This window comes from Zonotrichia leucophrys, chromosome 19 (genome assembly GCF_028769735.1).
Source record: "Zonotrichia leucophrys gambelii isolate GWCS_2022_RI chromosome 19, RI_Zleu_2.0, whole genome shotgun sequence".
In the NCBI taxonomy this organism is placed as follows: domain Eukaryota; kingdom Metazoa; phylum Chordata; class Aves; order Passeriformes; family Passerellidae; genus Zonotrichia; species Zonotrichia leucophrys.
In genome coordinates this window covers 7,721,829-7,741,694 of record NC_088188.1, presented here as the reverse complement: position 1 = coordinate 7,741,694, position 19,866 = coordinate 7,721,829, and the positions used below count along the sequence as shown (strand labels likewise).

The 19,866-nt window shown below is 52.8% G+C and overlaps 1 protein-coding gene across 1 annotated transcript; it reads left to right on the top strand.

Annotated features, from left to right (window-relative positions):
• Positions 1-1,371: 1,371 nt before the first annotated feature.
• Positions 1,372-12,302, top strand: TRARG1 (trafficking regulator of GLUT4 (SLC2A4) 1). Its single transcript, XM_064729223.1, has 3 exons — positions 1,372-1,823; positions 6,622-6,754; positions 7,293-12,302. The coding sequence occupies exons 1-3, from the start codon at positions 1,434-1,436 to the stop codon at positions 7,298-7,300; spliced, it is 531 nt and encodes a 176-aa protein (XP_064585293.1). The 5' UTR covers positions 1,372-1,433; the 3' UTR covers positions 7,301-12,302.
• Positions 12,303-19,866: the final 7,564 nt, after the last annotated feature.

Genomic DNA, 19,866 nt, shown 5'->3' with positions numbered 1-19,866 from the left:
TTCTCCCTGCAGATCTGGGTGAATCTCCCTGCTCGGGCTCTTCCATGGCCCTGCCCTGCCCTGCCAGCAGCCTTCACACGGGGAGTGAGAGCCCAGCAAGAGCAGCATGCAAAGAATGTTTCAGTGACTCCCTAGCTCAGGAAGGAACCCTCCTCCCGAATTTGCATCTCCCTGTTTCTCCCACCCCAGCTTTGGTGGTCAGCCCAAGGGAGGCAGATGGAAACAGATGGTCCCAGAGGCAGGAGTGGAAGGGAACCAAAACCCCGTGAAAACCCCCCGAGCAGGGTCAGCCCACTGCTCTCAGATCCACACTCACAAACTGCAGCTCCTCATTCTGTTTGGAGGCTGTGGGATGGGAAAAGGCTCCGGGGAGGGGTGGGCAGCAGGTCCCGAATGGCAGGAGGCTCTTGGGCACCTCTCGGGGAGGCAGAAGGTGCTGGGTGTGCCCCGTAGATGGCACTCACTGCCAGGGAAACCCCTGGCAAATTTGGAACTGAAGCATAATGCACAATGGATGGAAAACATCAATTTTTTCCAGGCATCCAGGCTCTGAGGGTTGTTTTAGCCCTCCCTCCTGTCCCTCACATCATCCCTGCTCCCATGGATGGAGAAGAGTTACTCACACTGCACCAGCACCCTTTCTGCTCTGTACGTCCTGTGTAGGGCCGTGGTGTGGCACTGATCTGGTGTCCCTGTCCCCAGCTGTGGTGTCGCCACGGTCACCCACACACAGCGAGGGCAGGGCGAGCTCAGCACGGGGTGCCCAGAGCCTCTCCCAACCCTGTGCCCGGGGGCGATGTTTTCCCAGAGCGGCTGGAGCCCGAGGGCTCCCACACCCTGCCCAGGGCAGCTCCAGCCTCTCTCTGCAGCGATGAGGGGCTCGTGGCTCTGCTCCGTGTCGCGTGTCCCCCACCTGCCTGGGGAAAGGCTGGCAGCCAGCGGGGACAGCAGGGACAGCGGGGACAGAAGGGGCAGCGGGGGCAGAGGGGCTGTGTGTGCGCTGCCTTCGGCATCCCCCGCGCCTCCGGGGCTGGAGGCGGCCCCGAGCCCCGCGGGCACGGGCGGAGCCGGCTCGGGCTGGGCTCTCACGTCCCGCTGCAGCGGAGCAGAGCCCGTGCGAGCCCCTGGGACGAGCCGGGGGTCGGTGGGGCTGGGCCGGGCTGGGCTGAAGGCGGCGGGGACTCCCCGGCTCCGCCCCGCCGCATCCCCGGGGGCCGCACGCACCGGGGCGGGCGGGGGCCGAGCGCGGGAAGGCGGCGCGGGCAGGGGGGGCCGGGGACACCCCGGGGGCGGTGCGCGGCCCCGATCCTGCCCCGGGGGCCGAGCCGGAGGAGGGGCCAGCCCGGCTCGGCCTCCCGCGGGGCGGCGGGCCCCGAGCGCAGAGCGGCGGCGGCGGCGGGGCGCTGCCCGAGCCCGCTCCGCTCCGCCGGGCCATGGCCAGCACCGGCTCCGCGCCCGGGGGCCCGGGCCCGGGCTCGGGCACGGCGCTGCCCACCCGCTTCCAGGAGACGGAGAAGCTGCTGTCGGCGACGGAGGGCCGGGAGGAGAAGGGCCTCCGCGGCTCCAAATCCTTCACGGCAGCCCTGCCCGGCGAGACGGAGCGCAACGGGCACGGGCTCGGCTACAAGTCGGTGTCGGTCGGGCACCTGGAGGCGCCGCCGCTGTCGCCGTCCCGGCTGAGCCTGGGCAGAGCCTCGTCCACGGCCACCAGCACGGCGGCGCCGGAGCAGGGCCGCCCTCGGGACTACCTGGTGCTCGCCATCTTCTCCTGCTTCTGCCCCGTCTGGCCCATCAACATCGTGGCCCTCGTCTTCTCCATCATGGTGAGTGCGGGACCCGCCGGGCGCGCTCGGACCCGCCCGGTTCGCTCCGGCTTCCCCCGCCCCGACGGGCGCCCCGGAGCTGTCCGCGGTGCTGCAGCCCCGGGAGGAGCCGCTCGGCTCCCGCAGCGCTCGGCCGGGCTGGGCCGCCCCGCTCGGCTCCCGCAGCGCGCTCCGGTGCGGGGCCGGGGGGCGCGGGCGGGCGGAGGCGGGCGGGGAGCGGCGGCGAGCCCGGGGCAGCGCTCGGGGAGGCGGCGGGATGGAGATGGAGATGGAAAAGGAGATGGAGATGGAGAAGGAGGCGGCGGGATGGAGATGCAGAGGGGGTGGGATTCCAGGGCAGGCTCCGGGAAGCGCGGTCCCCGTCCCCCGGCAGCGCTCCAGGACTCGGCGGGATTCCCCGGGAAGGAGCTGCGGGCAAAGCGCTGACCAGGGACCTCCCTCCGAGCCCAGCCCAGCCCTGCAGCACCGGGGAGACCCTGGCTGGAGGCTCCTGCCTGGCCTCAGGCACTTCAAAGGGACAGGCTGCACCTGCAGCTGCTTTAGCGCCCTGGAAAAGCAATTTTCCTCCATTAAACATCCCCCGGAGCTCAGCAAATACACCAAGAGCCGAGCAGGGGAGATGAAGGCAGCCCGGCCTCCCACCCATCTCGGGTACAGGTGGCTCAGCCAGCACAGCCCTACAAGCAGAGCCACCCCCTTCCCCAGCAGATGCTGCTCTCTTGTACACACCCAGCACCTCCCATGCCTTTGATTTGCAACAAAGGCAAACCTTTTCTTTGACAATCAGCTCCGTTACCTGCTCACCACACAGAAATACACCGAGGGGCACACGCAGCCAGCACTTCCCCCCAAAAACCACCAACAACTTGAAGGCAGGCACGGGCACTTGCCACAAAAAGCCCTCCAGGGAGACCAATTTCCATTTTGAGGAGGAATCATCGTTCCTGCCAGTGCCAGCTGTCATCTGCGTAGTACAGTTGTGTGGCACAGCCTGTTTAGGCAGCAGCCAGGGAAGCCAGCCAGCCTTGTCTGGCTTTGCACTGCAAGGAGAGGGAAAGCAGCTGGGTGTTGCATATCCATGGTAATAAACAAGGGCTCTCACGGGGATTTGCCAGCCACATTGGCCTCCATGCAGAACAGATCCTCACGCTGTCCCTTGCAGGCGTGGGGATGTGCCTTGGGCCACACCAGGAGGAGAGTTAACAGTGGGAAAAGAGCAGGAGCTGGTTCTCCTGCCAGGCTGAGAGGGTGTGGTGGCTGTCACAGCCCGGGGAGGCAGGAGCGGCAAGGCAATGAGATTATTGGGCTGCCCTCTGTTCCAAGGCAGCCCTGCCCAGGGCTCAGCCGGAGCTGGGGAAGGGAGGCAGAAGGTGAATTCAGCTGAGGACAAGGCTCATGGCACCCGCAGCACTCCAGCAGCCAGTGCACATCCTCTGGCCCCTGCACAGCCACCCCTGCACTCTCTGTCCTGTGCTTTAATTAATGATTCCAGCTCTCTGTAGTCCTGCACCATCACCTCCTCCACACACCCACCTGGCAGCCAGGGACCTGGCTGAGGATGAGAAGCGATCCATCCATCCATCCATCCATCCATCCATCCATCCATCCATCCATCCATCCATCCCCCTTCTCTCCCTGAGGAGCCAGGGAACATCTGGAGCAGCTCCCAGGGCAGGGGTTGATGTTTCACCTGCCCACAGCAGGGAGGGACTGAGCTCCCAGAGCCCCCCCAGGCTCAGCTTTTCTCTCAGAGCACAGCCCAGGTGTGCCTGATCATGCCCAGGTCTGAGCAGGAACCAGGTTTTTGTGATTCCCATCGCCTGGGGAACCAGGAGCACCTTTCCACAATGTGCTGACATTCCTTTGGTTCTGCAATTGTGCTTTTCTTTCCTCAGTCAAAGCTTTTGCACATGAAAGCTTTTTTTTTTCTTCCTGGGTAATAAGCAGCGTCCAGAGAGGAAAGTAAATGAATGCTTTTGAGCTTAGTGTCTCATAAATCATTTTTCAAAAGCTGCTCTCAGATCCCAACAGGGCCTATGGCCAGAGGTGGAAAAAACCCTGCTCTAGCCATCCCCAGCCCATTCCTGCTAACACTGATTTCATAGAAATTAATTACCTGGAGGCTTCTCCACGGACTCTTGGATGTGTTTTTGTCACCAAGAGGTGATCTGGCTGTTCTGGAGGGTTCAGGTCACTCCCCAAGAGAGGGACTGGTGGACAAGGATGTTCCATCTCCTAGGAGTGCAGGCAGGGCTGGCTACCACACACCCACCCTGCATTCCTGCTCTGAATCCTTTCCTCTTCCCACCAAAGTGCAGAGCAGCCACATCCCAGAGCCCAAAACTCCAAATAAATGAAGGAAAATTTTAAAATCCATCCAGAAGCACCACGTAGTAACATCAAGGGCACTTCTGCACGGCACTTGGTATCCAAAATAAATTCTGTCATTGCCAGAAGATGTGGGAGAAGTCAGGCTGCCCTCACCCATCATCTGCCTCACTCTGGGGTTGACTGATGCCTCTCTTGGAATGTTTCCCTCAACAAAAACCCCAAGTGTCCAGGATTAATGATTTATTCTGGGTAATTGGTGGACGGCAGCAGAGAGCATCCAAAGCCAGTTCATCAGCTGGGAGGGATTGCAGGGAAGAGGATGGGATGATTTGTCTTCCCCATCCCTGGGACCAGCACAGCAAAGTAATTGCCTTCATTTACACAAGGCCACTTAGGGGAAAAACCCATTTTGGGCAGTAAGAGGAGCAGACAGCAGCGGGAAAGAGGTAAAATTAATAATCCCTGAGTCACCCAGGCTCACCTGGCCCATGGGGCTGCAGAACAGCACCCACAGCCCAGGCCCTGCAGATTTCCTGGAGCAGGGAGTCCCCTGGCACTCTCACAGTGACTCACTCCCCCAGAGCCCTCGAGCTTTTTGGAGATGTTCTGCCTTGGTGAGCCTCGATTAATAAACAAGATGTTAATGTTTTTATGTGGAAAGCAAAACAGGGGATTAGTGGTACTAGAGAGCTATAATCAAACTGTTCCACTCTGATTAATAATATATGTACAGTACCAAGTTCTTGCTAAACACCCCATGCCAATGCTGATGTGTTTCTCATAACTGTGGAGGATAAATGAGCAGTAAACACTTCCAGAAGCTGTAGTGATAAATAAATATATTGAATTTTGCCTGGAAGACAGCTAAAACTGCATATTTCTCTGCAATCTAACCCACACCCCGCCAAAATATTGTTGCAAAATTTGTTACAAAAACCAGAGCCTGAAAATTGAAATCCCCAGAGCTGGAGCTGTCAGTGAGCAGGGCAGGGATCCTGTGGATCCCCGGGCTCCTGCATCCTCCCCATCTCTCACCACCAACCCATGAGGCTTCATTTTGTCACCTCCTGTTCTGGGATGAAAATAGCTCTTGGCTGCATCCCTTTGCTTTCAGAGTGGGTCTGGCAGAGCTGCTGGTGAGAGCAGGAGCAGCGGGGTCCTGAGCACTCCCGTGTCCCTGCTGGGGACAGCCATGCCCAGGCAGGCTCCTGAGCGGGGCAGGACGTGGGCAGGGGGCAGAGGCAGCAGCCACCCCCTGTTTGGGGCTCTGCTGGGTTATTTTCGTGGTGATACAAACTCGAAGGAGCACATGGAAACCTCCAAAGCTGTGCTTTTCCTACGGAGCAGCTGCCCATGCACAGCCTGGGATGTTTTGGTGCTGCCAAGAGGCAGAGGAATTAAAGCAGGGTGAATGGGAAATGGGACAATAACATCAATTATTGGTTCAGAGTCTCTGTGATGTTTCATTATTATTGCTAGAGCTGACCAAGACCTCCCTGCTCTTATTATTTTTTTTTTTTTTAACATGAGGCAGGGGATCCTTTCCATCACAGCTATTTCTGATACACAGTTTTTGAAAGGAAACTGGAGTTGCTTTAATCCACTTCCACCTTTAACTCATTTTATCTAGTACACTCGTTTTTTTTACACTGAGAATTTCCCCAGTTTTAGCAGCCATGCTCCAAAGGGAGGAGCTGTCACACAGCACAGGGCTTTGGGGGCTGCTGCCCCACAGTTTGCCCCAGACCCCTCTGTTCTCCTCCAAGGCAGCTTGGCTGGGGATGGATGGGCCAGGGGAAGCCTTTAACCCATATCAAAGTGTTGAATACATTAATGCAACTCCAAATTAGGAATATCTGCTTCAAAGCAGTTAAATCATCAATAAAACCCCACTCCCAGTGAAGTTTAGGGGTATTTTTCCCAACTCCTCCACTGCATCAGGGATGCTGGGCTCCCTTCTCCCCCTATCCCACCTTGCTTCCCTTTCCCCTCACTCCACGCTTTCCCAACCAGGTGAAAATGTCGCCAAGAGGCCTTAAACCCCCTCACCCACTTTTCCTGCCTCCAAACCCCCTTCCCAATGGGTTTTGGGGGTGGCACAAGGGTGCTGCACAAATCCAGGGAGGATTTTTGGTGCCACGGGCCGGGCTGGCAGCAAATGCTGACGCACGGTGAGTAATTCCGCCACAAACCCTCTCACAGCTGCCCCGTGCTGAGTGCTGGGTGCTGCCCCAGCCAAGGGCAGGATGCCCAGGAGATCCTTTCCAGCAGGACCAGGATCAGGAGGACCTGTCCCCAGCAGTGATGCTGCTCCCTCACCAGGAATCCTCATTTTTTACTTAGGAACCAAGTGATCTCCAATTAAGGAGCAGGATAGAAAATGGGGCTCAGTTTGGGGGTTCTACAGGCAGGGAGTCACCCCTGGAGCTGCTGCCCCTCTCAAGGGACTCTTTTTGTGTCTCCCCAGTCGAGGAACAGCGGCCAGCAGGGGGACACGGACGGCGCCCGGCGGCTGGGACGCATGGCCAGGCTGCTCAGCATCGTCTCCATCGTGCTGGGGACCATCATCATCGTGCTCTACATTTCACTCAGCATCGGAGGTAACCCTGCCCTCTCCTCCCCTCAGCCCAGCTCCTGCAGGAGCCTCACCTGGCTCAAGCTCCAGGGCATAGGATAGATCTGCCCCTCATGCCCAGCTCAGTGCAGTGGGAGGGCGCTGACTCCAGCTTGGTTTGGCCATCACCAGCTGCTCAAACACCTTAAAAACACCTCAGAGAATGGGCTCCTTCCAGTAGGAACACACTTTTCTACTGGAAAAATTGCCCAGTAGGATTTTTGCCCAAATGGCCAGCATGGAAAGCCTTTCTCTGCTGTCCAAAGTGCCCTGGTGACCACACAAGCTCTCCCTGGTGAAAGGCAAAGCCCGTGGTTGGGTTTGGAAGAGTGGAGTGCTGTAAAAACAGAAAGGTTTCAGGACACAAATCAACCTGCCCAAAAATACAATCCCAAAATATCTTGGGAATCTCCCAAAATCAGCACAGCTCAGGCAAACGGGGACCTCAGAACCACCCAAAAGGAGAGTAAGGGGAGCATCTGCTGCCTGCTGGGAGCTGCCCTAAGCCGCTTTTTCTTTTGCAGCTTCCTAGAAGACGTTTCAGCATGCAAATACCTTGAAGAGGAGGAAGACAACTTTCCTTTTGGGGTTTTTACTTTCAGCCTTGCAACAAAACAAAACAAAAATTGTCACAGTGTAGGTGGGCAGCCCTAGACAGTCTGCTCTGGAGCGCCGTTGGAAGGAACGCATGCGTCAATTCACCGCCTCCTGGGAATGAGCCTGGGCCAGGGACGGGATAAAAATCACCCTGAGGAGCAATGGGAGAGGCCACTGAGGAGAGGAGAGGAGAAGGGGGAAATCCACTACCTCATTCGTGCAAGAGGAGGAGAGAGTCTCCAGAAGGAAGCTGGTTGTGGAAGGAAAACACAAGGCGAGAACGGGACGTTTCTGAGGAGTCCTCCTGAGAATTCTGGCACAAGTCACTGGATTTTTTGGGGGGTTGTTGGTTTTTAAATCGTCAAATTCTCTGTCTCTACAAAACAAAACAAAACAACAAAAAACAAAGCTCAAACTGCCATCAGGAGCTGAGAGCTGTTCCAGGGAGGAGGAGGAGGGAGAGCAGAGCTGCAGCAGGACCACGGCTCTGCTCCAAGCGAAACGCAGCCGCCAAAGCTGGAGGATGTGGTGGGTGCTTTTGTATTTTTGATGAAAAAAAAAAAGAAAAAAAAAAGAAAAAAAAAGAGACAATGACCATTTGCATGCCTTTGGGAATGTTCTCCATGTCTGTTCCTACGAGCTCTTTTATCACTTAGGGCAGATCTCAGAGCTGGCAGAGGAGGATGTTGCTGCATGAGAACCCCGGACTCCTCCTCACCCCCATCCCAAGGTGGGCTTTTTAAAGGAAGGCAAAATCAGGCGTTCCCTGTGAACCCCCCCATTTCTCTGTGCACCCAGAGGGAGGTTGGCACCCCTGGCACTGAGACAATGAGACAAGAGCCTGGTTGATGCCCAGCAGCAGCACCAGGGCATGGAGAGCCCCTTCCACCCACTCACCCCCCGATGCCACGGCACGCAGAGGCTTCAGCGTGATCCAGCCCCCAGCACTGCCAGTGCTCACCCCCAAACCCTCTGGGGCTTCAGCTTAGGGCCTTCCAGGAGATTTCCAGGGGCATGGAGGAGTTTTAGACTCCTGCTCCTCTCCTTGCACCCCTCACACAGCGTTTCTCACACAGCTCTGAAAATCTCCGGCGCCCCGGGAGCTGCCTGGGGGCAGTTCCAGGAGTCGTTGTATTATTTTTTAATGTTTTGTATTTACCACAACAAGAAAACAGACTCTGCTCCTCCCACTCTGTCTGCAGGCACCACAGGCCCTGCCATGTCTTCCACAGCCCCTGGCTCCCCCAGCCCATCCCTGTGGCACCCAATGCCCCTGGAGGCTCCATCCAGCCCCAGCCCTTCTCCTCACTGCTGTGGGGCCTCCCTGGGGTTGTTTCTCTACCCACCCACCCACCCAGACTATGCAAAGCTCCATTGCCTGTTGTTTCAGCCAGGCTTTGTGACTTCTGGCCACGTCCATTGGCTCCCTGAGGCTCTTTGATCCAAACTTTGGGGACACACCACCAAGAGCTGCACTGCCTGACCCTTCTGTTGTGTCACAGCCTGAGAGCATGGACTGACTCAGAATTGATGTCCTGCAGGGCATTTCTGCTCCCTAACACCCCAAATTTAAACCAAATTCAATGCTTCCCTGGCTTGTCTACATGGAGAATCCACCAAAAGAAACCTCCCAACATGGAAACTGCTTGGCACTGCCTCCTGCCCTGGGCTCTGAGTGGGCACCTGGCTTAGCACAGGGCAGGGGTGGATGTAAATCCACGCTGTAGTTACTCTGTAGTAACTAATGTGCAAAGCCACTGCATCTCTGTGAAAATTCTCCTGTCACCTTTTTTGATTGCTCCTCTTTCAAATGGTTTTTTCCCTCTAGATGTTGTTTGAATCCAGGGGGTGAGGAAGCCAAATCCCCCAGACACGCTGTCAACGTTTTCCTCTCCACTGGAAGGGATGCCAGGGGCTCACAGCAATAGCACATCACTACAGCACCTTCTTGGGCTCCATTCCCATCCACCCCTTTGCCAGCACTCCATCACAAAATGCTGGCACCTAAAATGGACCAAATCTGCAACTTCTTCTTGTGCAATTTATCTTTTGTGAGTTCAGCAAACGGGGAGTGCTGAGCATTGCTGGGTGGGAGCTCCCTCCTCCATCCTCTGCCCAGGAACTGCCTCTTTTCCTCCTGAGCCCTTCAGAAACCCTCCTTTGGATGGTCAAAATTCGTTTTATGGCTATTGAAACCCCATCAAACCCCCAAATATTTCCTCCTTTAACTCTTGGACTCAAAAGCTGCTTGATGGGGAACATGTAGGATATTTTTGGAGCTACATAAGGGCAGTGCTGCCTGTCCCTGATTCCCTGCCCTCTGCCCCTGGAGCTGCTGGGATTCAGCTGATGGGAAGAGCCCAGGAAGCAGGAAGGGCCCTTTTTTCAGGGAAAAGTGCTGGAGGCAGTTCTAGGACTTGAGAGCGCTGAGCGTTTATTAAGTAAGGATTTAAATGCTCTTTTATCATTTTATAAAGCCTTTCATCTAAAGTGCTTCCCTGCATCCAAAGGATCAAACCCTGGCACCCCCCACGAGGGGGGTTCACATTACTGCTCTAATTGCAGGGATGGCAGAAGCTCAGGCTCTGAGCTGCTCCCAAACCAACCCCATTTTCTTCTCTTTTCATCCTCCTCCTTAGCAGAACCATCTCTGAGCACAGATTTCCTTGGAATCTGGGTTTTCTTTTTCAGTGGGATCCAAACAAATGTGGTTCCAAATGGGATCCCTGCAGGGGTTTGGGAGGCAGCTGCTCCTTGCCAGGACAATCCCAGGCCAGGGCAGCACAGAGCATTGGAGGCACCAGGATTCCCCTGGATGCAGGAGGAGGCAGAAGATTTCCCCAAAAACCCCAGGGTGATGATTTGTTTGTGCCTCCTGTCCCGTTGGACAGCTCAGGTGATGCTTCTCACCTCACTGTCAAGTCTAACAAAAGAGAAGAACTATGACACTTAAATCCCTTTCATTCTAAAATCTTCCTGAATAGATACAATTGTACTACACCCTTGAACTCAGCTTTTTTTCCCTTCTTCTTATCCTGCATTTAAATCCAGAGGAAAGCCCCCTGACAAAATATTTACTCTGTTTGTAACCTGCCTCTGCAGTGCTGGAGGAACAAACTCTCCAGAACACCCCAAAGTCCCTTTCCCTGCTCCCCCACCACATTCTAAACACATTTTGCAGCCTGTTTTGCAAAGTTTTGCCACTTTGCTCTCCCTATCTCCATGGTTTTATCCCAGTCCAGCTCCCTCTTTGGCTCTTTTTGGGTGGAATTTGCTCATTTTGGTGAAGGAGGAGCCTGCAGAGCCCCCAGCCCTCAGCACTCACCTGAGCAGGGTTACAGCTGAAACAGGCACAAAATCCTGGCCAAATCCTCCCCCCTGGTGAAGGAAAGGTGAGAGCAGGGTGACAACCCAGCCCAGGGCAGCTGAGCTGGTAGGAGGAGAGCTCTGAGGGGATGGAGAAGGAGGGAAATGTCTCTAAATGTGAGCTGGAGTGGGAGCCACCAGCGAGTGTCAGCTCCTGGTGGGATGGAAATCCAGGGCAAGGGTTGGAAAAAATGGAGATCCAGGGGAAGGACTGGAAAAAATGGAGATCCAGGGGAAGGATTGGGAAAAATGGAAATCCAGGGGAAGGATTGGAAAAAATGGAGCTGGGGCTGCTGGCACCTCCCTGGCACTGCTGTCCCCGGGTTTCTGTGCCAGGATTTGGGGCAGAGCTGGGCTCATGGGGTGCCACAGAAGGGCTCCTGGCTGCATCAAGGCTGGGTTGAAGCTTTAAGCTGAACCAGCAATAAACTTTTCTTGGTTTTGTAGCAGCCCCAGTGACCCAGGGTCAGGGAAGGTCTGGCCCCAGCCAGTGGGGTCACAGCAGCACCAAAGGGATCTGAGCCCCAGCAGGGGAAACAAAGCCACCAAAGCACTTCAAAGTTGGATGGATTTGCTTTTTCTGGCTGGCATTTCACCCTGTTCCAGTTTCCTGCTCTTTGCTGGTTTTATCACACTGTCCCCTCAGCATCCCACCCCCAAATTTGCTGTGTTAAGGATGGATTTGCTTTTTCTGGCAGCTGTTTCACCCTGTTCCAATTTTCCCCTCTCTACCTGCTCTTTGCTGGTTTTACCACCCTGTCCCCTCAGCATCCCCATCCCAGAGCTCTCCTGAGCCCCTCAGCCCTTCCTGCCCCCTCTGCCCCTGCTGTCACTGGGACAGGTCCTGCTGCAATGGGATCCCATCTCTGGGTTCATCTCTGGGCTCAGGGAGCTCTGACCCCCTCCAGCCCACACAGATTTCTCCATGCAGACAAGGGGAGCAGATCCTGCCTGTTCTATAAAATGGAATCTCAATTTCTGTTCCCTCCAAGCCCAGGGAGAGGCTGCACCCACCCTTGCCCTGCTGTGTTACCACAGCCAGGGTTGCCCTTCTAAATGAAATTATTCCGATTTAAGCTCGTTCTCCTTTCAGTACACAGCCTTTAATTTTTGGCAAAAAAACAGTTAGGTTTGGACAGAAGAACTCCCCTGCTTGGGCCCAGTCCCAGGGGGTGTGGGGGGATAGCAGCCTTTTCAAAGTGGGAATATTTGTAAAGCATTTGCTGACACCAGTAGGTAGCAAAAAATCCCAAGCTATAAACACCCATCCAGGATAAGAAACATCAGAAAGGGAACGTGTGCAGGACTCACCAAGGCAGCCCTGGCACCACCTGGGAGCCCTTGGAAGGTGCCAGGGTTTGGTCCTTGGCACGGAATTGCAGGGTCCATCCCCCCACTGGGAGAGCCACAGCTCACACACAGCATGAACACACCAGGAATTGCAGCTGGGTGCTTCTCTTTGCTGACAAATGTTTCTTTTTCTGCAGGATGGTATGGTATATCTTATATACTTTCTTTGTATTTCTTGGCATGAGAAAAAAAAAAATTAAAATGTAACATGCATGGTCAAAGCTGCACTGGTTTCTTCTGTCTAAATGAGGAGAAAAAAAAATAATCTAAGCTAAAAAAAAAATAATCCAATTCATTCAGTGATTGCTTCACACTCTGAGAGCAACCAGTTGGTGCTTTGGGTGCAGTGGGTTGCAAATAATATGTAAAGGCAAACATCCTCCCCTTGTAACAGCCCCTAAACCTAAAAATGCTCTTGATGCTCAGCTTCACAGCCCAGGAGCTGCTCAAACCTCCCCTAAGTTCATTACTCACCCAGGCAGGTCCAGGCTCACACCACACTGCAGCTACTCCTGCTTTACACAGGGCTGGCTTTGCACAAAGCCTCTGCTGCTCAGCCCAGCATCTCCCCACGCAGAGGCAGCACTGTGGGCACAGCTGGGGCTGCAGAGCCACATTCATCTGTCCTGGTGGGGACACAAAATGTAGATATTTAGAAAGCCCAGTGTGAGTTACTCCCCATGATTCAGCAAAGCCAAGAGGGTTTGGGGTGGTGGCACCTGTGGGCAACAAAAGGCACAGAGGGCTCTTGGTGGGGAGAGCTTTGAAGGAACAGATGCTGAGTCTGAGGCTGCTTTAAACCATCTTCAGCCTTCTTTGTGCATTGCTGAAAGCATTCAGCAAGCCAGAAGACTGAGCAGAAAAAAAAAAAAAAAGAAAAAGAAAAAAGAAAAATGAAAAAAAAAAGAATGGCTTTGTCCTGGAGGATTTGAATCCCACAGAACTCCCCAGGCTGTGCAGAGATTCCCCTCCAGTGCTGAGATTCCCACCCTGACCATGTCACCAGCTGCAGCCCCAGACATCAAAGGGCAGCCCAGGCTCTGATGTTTCCCTGGAACAAGGCAGGGCTGAGTTCTTCAGCTCCTGTTTTATTAATACCCTGCTCTGATGGGCTCATGTATAATAGATCCACACAGGAACAGCAGGAGGTTCATGTCCAATTTCCACGTTCCACGTTCTCTGCTGAGCACTCTGGGCTCTCCCTTCCCCTCCCTGGGTTTCTCTTCTCTGATAAATTTGAATGAATTTGGGGTTCAGGCAGAGGACAGAAAATTGGCCACCAGCTCCTCAACTGGTTTCCATGACTTTGTTCCAGCCAGGAATTAAAGACCCAGGGAGAACATTTCCATTTTCTCTCTGGCTCCTAATGCTGGCTGCTGTTGAGGATGAGCAGCTCAGGGACTCCTTGGGCTCTCCAAAGCCTCTCAGGAGTCACTGGGGAGGTGATGGAGCCCTGGGCTGCAGAGATGAGCAGCACATGAACATCCTGGCCCTGGTGTGCAGAGGAGAAATCCCCAGCATGGCCCAAAATGAAAAATTGCACCCCAAATTCTCCCTGCTCACAGAGCAGCTTCTTAGCTGCAGAGATTTGAAAAAAAAAAAGATTAAATTTGGGTGTATTGTGGACATCTTCGGTATTTGAAGCAGCTCACCAAACACACTCCTGGTAAACAACAACAAAAGAGCAGAGAAAAAAATGAATTTGTCTTTGTGAGGGTGCTGAAAGGCTCCATCTCCCCATTTCCCTACCCAGATCCAGCCTCCCCTCTGCAGACAGGAGCTGCTCTGCAGCTCTGCACTTTGCACCCAGTCCAAAGCTGTCCCTGCAAACACAGTGGGAGTGACACAGCCACAGCTCCACATCCCCACAGAGCCCTTGGACCAGCTCAGCATGGAATCAGTGGGGCTGGAAAAAAACTCCTCTGAGATCATCCAACCCTTCTGGGATCATCCAACCCCTCTGAGATCCTCCAACCCAACCCCTCTGAGATAATCCAACTTCATCCAAACCCTCTGAGACCATCTAACCCCTCTGAGATCATCAAACCACTCTGGGATCATCCAACCCCTCTGAGATCCTCCAACCCAACCAACCCCTCTGAGATCCTCCAGCCCAGCCCTGCCATGCTCACCATGTCCCCAGGTGCCACCACGTCCCCAGGTGCCACCTCCTTGTGCCTCTGAGCCTCCCAGGGATGGGGATTCCACAAGATCCCACATGGTGGCTGTTTCTGTCACATCTCAGAGGAATTCTTTAGGAATTGACAAGTTTGGTAGACTTTGCACAAGCCTGGGTTAGGCGGTGAGGATTTGGGGTTTGTGTGTTGGAGGAGAGCCTGGCGTGCCCAGGTGAGTGGGAATTGCAGCAGCAGATCTGCTTTAAATCAGGACTTTTGCTTTAGTGTTGGATCCTTCAGAAGGTGAAACATCTCAGAACACCTAAAATAGAGAAATGGGGATTTCTCCATGAGCTCAGCTACCTCGTTTATGGGCTAAAAAAGCCCAACCAACCGACAACTGCTGGCCCTCATTGTCTCCAGCTTTGCTGTGATGTGAGATGCTATTCTTGGTCAAGAGCTGCCAGTGCTTCTGAAGCTTGTGAAGTTGTTTGCTTTAATAGCACACAGCATGAAGCAAAGCAAAGACTTCCCAGCAAAACGCTCCTTCTGCTGAGCTCACTGCACCTCGCTGCCTCCTGGAAATCTTTAATTACAGCCTGAGGATTCCAAAGCCTTTTCTTCCAATTATTTGATCTCAGGTATAATTTCATAAAACCCTTGCTTTATCCTCCTTCCCAGCAAGGATCAATGCAGACGGATCATTTCATCAGCTCCAGATGGGCAGGAAAATAAGCCAGTCCCTGACACCCTGTGCTGTAATTCCTCCCTGGTCTGGAGCAGCTGGCCCAGGTATGCAGCAAACAGCAGGGAAACAAAAGGAGCTCCTGTCTTTAAAGCAATGCTCTATTTCTACTTTGATTTTTGACTGCAAAATAGAGTAGGTATAAGCTGAATTGTCCTAAAAATGAGTTAACAGCTGAATTGTCCTAAAAAAGGAGTTAACAGCTCTTCTTCCTTTGCCCAGACCCCCAGCCCAGCAGCACTCCCCTCCCAGGGGCTGCTGGGTTAAGGAGCCCCATTGCCTCAGGAGGAGTGGGACAGGCTCATTCCCCTGGGATGAGGCTGTGGTCAGACCTGAGGATGCTGCTGGGACTGCAGGATGGCCAACCCTGCCTGCCATGGCAAAGCCGACTGCAGGAACTCAGGTTTTCCAAGACCAAACACACACCTGAGTGAATGGAAAAGATCCAAATTCCAAAATCCCCACAGCAGAATCCCTCCTCTGCCCTCCCAGGGTGGCACAGCTCGATCTGAAATCACCCTGAACTATTACAATAACTTCTCATCCCACTGTGTTTGTCGGTTTTCATTTTAAAACAATTTCACCTAAGCCAGAGCGTAGGCTTGGGAATTATTTACATTTGCTGAAATGTTTGCAAACACAGGAAGAGCAGGCCAGCAGATCCTGCTGTAAGGAACACACAGCCTGGAGGTGCAGTTGCTGCCAGTACAAAGATTTATTTGTGCAGAGAGGGCAGACACACACCAGGAATGGTCCCTGCTGGAGCCTGAACCCCTCCTGCCTCCTTCCAAACTTATTTCTTTACATAAGCACTGCATGCTTTTATAGGCCTGAGTCACAAACCTCCCCACCTCAGTAATATTTTGAAGTAAATTTAGCCCTGGTGATACATGCCTGACCTAGAGGGAGCTGCATTTCCAGCACAGCAGGGAAATATCCCCATGTGCCCCCTCCTGCACTCGGGTGTTGTCCCACATCAAGGCTGACCAAGCCCCAGGGTCACTCCAGCCTCCCCTGACACTGAAATTGGGGCACACACAAAGGATCCCACCAATTTCCAATGGGGACAAGGTCCTTGCAGGGTCCTGTCACTTTTTAAAGTGATAAATTGTGGTTTGTGTGTTAAAGCTGGACCTGCCAGGGCCACCCGATCAGCACTTTCCCAGCTACTCACGATTTCTTTTTACACCTGCAACATTCCTGAGCATCCTGCAGCATCTTTAGAAAAGTTCCCTTTAAAAAGCTGAGGTTTCAGCAGCATTTCACCCCGAAGGAGCCAGCTCAGCACAGCTTGGAGCAGGAGGCTCTGTAGCAGATGACATGCCCAGGCACAGGCACCACGAACATCTTGGGGAAGTTTCCACTGTACAGCTGGCAGCTCAATGGGGCTTTGCAACCTGCAGAGAGCAGCTTCTATTTTCAGTGCAGCTTTAGAAACACAAAGGATGAAGAATATTGTCCCCACTTCCAAGAACCCTGCATCAGACGGAGGGGTATGGGCAAGGGAGATAAGAAAAGAAATAAAACATTGAAACCATCCCTGTTTCAGCATTTGTGGGAGAGCCCCATGCTGGGCTTGTGCACCTCAGGGGTTATCAGTGAATTTCCTTCAGGTTTGCCTTTGATTGATAAGCTCCAATCACCCTGGACAACCCTTCTGGAGTTCAAAAGGATGCATTTTTAAGAAAGAAACAAAAATTATGAAACCAAAAAAAAAAAAAAAATCCACGTGTTTGAAATGTCTGAACAGGAATGAAGGGAGAATTGGACGGGCAGTGCAGACAAAGCAGCACAAGATGTAAGATGTGAACAGCCCCGATGGCAGGAGACCTCTCCAAACCCACCGGGTGCCAAAACCCAGAGAACCAGAGCACAACCCGCGAGGAGAGGATGGCAAACGCTGCTCCAGGGGTGCAGGGGCTCTGATTTCCAGCCAGGCTCCTCCCGCCTGGCTCTGGAATCTGGGTTAGCAAAGCCTCAGGGTCCCATTAGGAACAAAGAACAGGGGAAGGGCTGCGGATGGAGCGGGGCAGAGCTGCAGCCAGGGGAAGATGAAGGCGACAGCAGGCTCCAGTGTTAATGAGCACAGCCCAGCTGCCAAGGCACGGCGCTGGCAGCACGGATTTTCTACCTGGAGATGGTGGATGAAAGGCTGGCATTCGGGAAACGGCAACACCAACTGTAAACATTGAGGTTTTCTATTAAAACGCTCCAAAATCGAGTTCACGGCGCTGTACACCGCCCACGTTCGGTGAAAGGGAGGAAACAAAGGCACTGGTGTGAATTTCTAATGGAGGGCTCGGCTCCCTTTCAGCAGGGAAGCTGCTGGGGAAAGGCTCATCCATAATGCAGAACAGCCACTGCGCCCAGGCTGACAGCGAGGACAGCGCTCCCAACGCCAGCAACGCTGCTCTGGGAGGGGGATGGTTAAAAATATATATCCTATGCCTGTGCCACTATAAATTATTGACTGTACAGGGAGCAGGAAAAAAGGATTCAGTGCCATTAATAATTTACTTTCTAATCCAAACGAAGATGGAATTTTATGCACCACTTATTACCAGCGCCGCAACTGGAAAAACTCACTGCACTCTCACTGTCTGGAACCAGAACTGCCTTTCCATTTTCAGAAGTTTTTTTGAAGTTTCTCCCTTTAGCTTGAGCCATGCAGTCAAAGCCTTCCCTTGGGAGAGCATCTGGTCACTCCTGAATATTTAGCAGGCATTAAGGATACAGAGATGCATCCCTGCTTTAAGGCAGCGTTTACAGGCACAGCACGACAGCTCTGCAAGGAGAAATCCCTCTCTTCACTCCCAGGTACCACAACAGCAGGCAGCTCTGCTGCTCTGAGAATACAGATCTGGAGTGGCACTGAAAGATTTAGCATTGATTGCAAAAGCATCAGGCACAGGTGGATCCCTCAGGCACAATGCTGCCTGGCTGGAACAATGAGGGAGATAGACCAGAGCACAGTGGGGCTGGAAAACCTCAGGGTAACAGAGTCCCCTCTGCCCTGAAAACAGAAAGCCACAGAGAGAGATCTTCCTTTTAACACTTACCTCTAAAGGAAAGCATCCCTGCTCCAGCTGGTGAAGAAACCAAAAAAATAAATCCAGGGAAAACCACCACGAGTATAACCAGCCCCCTCCCAGGCAGGAGAAACACAGCCCTCAAACCATTTTGGGTCAGGAAAGGTTCCATCACATCTGATATTTGATATAAAACCTGAGAACACAGGTTTTGTATCAGAACACACTGATTTGTATGTCCAGAGACAATTCCAAAGGGGTGGGATGAATCCCCTCTGCATCTTCCCTCAAGTTCAGGTAGGCAGAGATTTGTCAAGGGGAGAAAGAAGCAAGCACCTTGCTTAGAATTCTAATTTATTATTAAATTACATATCAAAGCCTTTTTTTAAATTTAATACATACAGAGAATGCACAATAGGTGAGAACAAAAATAATTACAGTTACAATAGAAGTTTCAAGAACGTGTGTGAAAAAGAAAAAAAAATAATCAGAAAGTGCAATCAGAAACTCATTTACAAGGTATGGGATGTTTTGTGAGAAAGGGCTTTGTTTTGGGTGTAGAGTGTTTATTGAACTGCTTTCCTCACTCAGTACCACACTGACCAACAGCTGCTTCTGTACTCAGAATTAAAACATCCCCACTCAAATGTGCAGTGCCAGGAGAGGTGCAGGGCACAGGGGGCACTGGAGATGTGACCTGGCTCAGCTGTGGCTCACTGTGCCTCCCACTGCATTCTCCTGTCCTGCACATTCCACAATCCCATTCTGCTATAAGGAATTTCAGGACTTCCAGAATTTCCTCCTTCAGCACTGACAGCTGTTACCCTCTCCTTCCTGTCTCAAATGAAAGCTTTGGGACAAAACCAGTAAAAATAGGAAAAGGTTATGCCTCAGGTGATCTTGGGAAACAAGTTGCTACATTTAGAGAGTTAAAACTCTCATTTAGTCGTGGCTAAATGAGCTGCACCATCAGAAGGGGTGGAGCAGCCCCAGCTCCCTGTGCAGTTCTGGGAAAGCAGCACCTCAGGGGACACAGCAGGACAGCAGTGAACATTGCACCTGACACTTGCACATCACCTAAAAATCTACTTCTGCCCTTTCATTTCCAACATCCAGCAAGGAACTGACTCTTCTCACATTTATCTTAAGACAACGCAACAAAAGGACTTGTGAGCTACCAATGAAAATTCTTGTTGATTACTCAGTAATCCAGCAGTAATTTATACCTCACTTTGACATGCAAAACTCCTGAAATCAATACTGGTTAAGAAAAAAGTATTACCCAGGAGAGTCAAAGCCCTGGCAGTGCCCTGGGGAGAAGCCACAGCTGTGGGCACAGTTCTGGGTGTTGCCCAAATGCCATTGCTCTGCTGCAGCACCAGAGACTGAGGATCTGATGAACAGCTAAAAAATAATCTAAAGAACAGGGATAAAAATATTCCCACCCATGTGAAGTGTGGCATCAACATTACCAACACCATCCTTTGTGCTCCAGTGCCTGGCCAGGTTTGGAGAAGCTGCTTATCTGCTGGGAAGAATGAAGCAGAAATTGAAAAAGAGTGTCTGTGTGTGTGAAACACATCCTGTAAAATACCCTGGATTTCCCCCCTTCAATCCAGTGCTCAGCAATGATTTTCTTAGCACACTTCTGCTGGGTTGAGTTAGGAAACCGCCACTTTGGCAGGAATTGCAGGAATGAGGATTCTTTAACCACATCTTTTCTCCTCAGAGCAGGAGGAACCACACAGAATGAAAAACTCCAAGAACACATTTAGCAACAGGAGACACACAAACCTGTATTTTGGGATTTGAGGCAGAATGCTACCAATCCACTGTGTTCATTTTCCAGTCCATTGATGTGACCACAGGTCCAGGCTGTTAGAGATGAATTATG

What these genes read in the sequence shown, in the direction of transcription:
- TRARG1 (XM_064729223.1), top strand. Translation starts at nt 1,434, where the DNA reads ATGGCCAGCACCGGCTCCGCGCCCGGGGGCCCGGGCCCGGGCTCGGGC. An exon ending in CCCTCGTCTTCTCCATCATG is followed by an intron (nt 1,824 to 6,621) that starts GTGAGTGCGGGA and finishes GTGTCTCCCCAG; the next exon opens with TCGAGGAACAGCGGCCAGCA.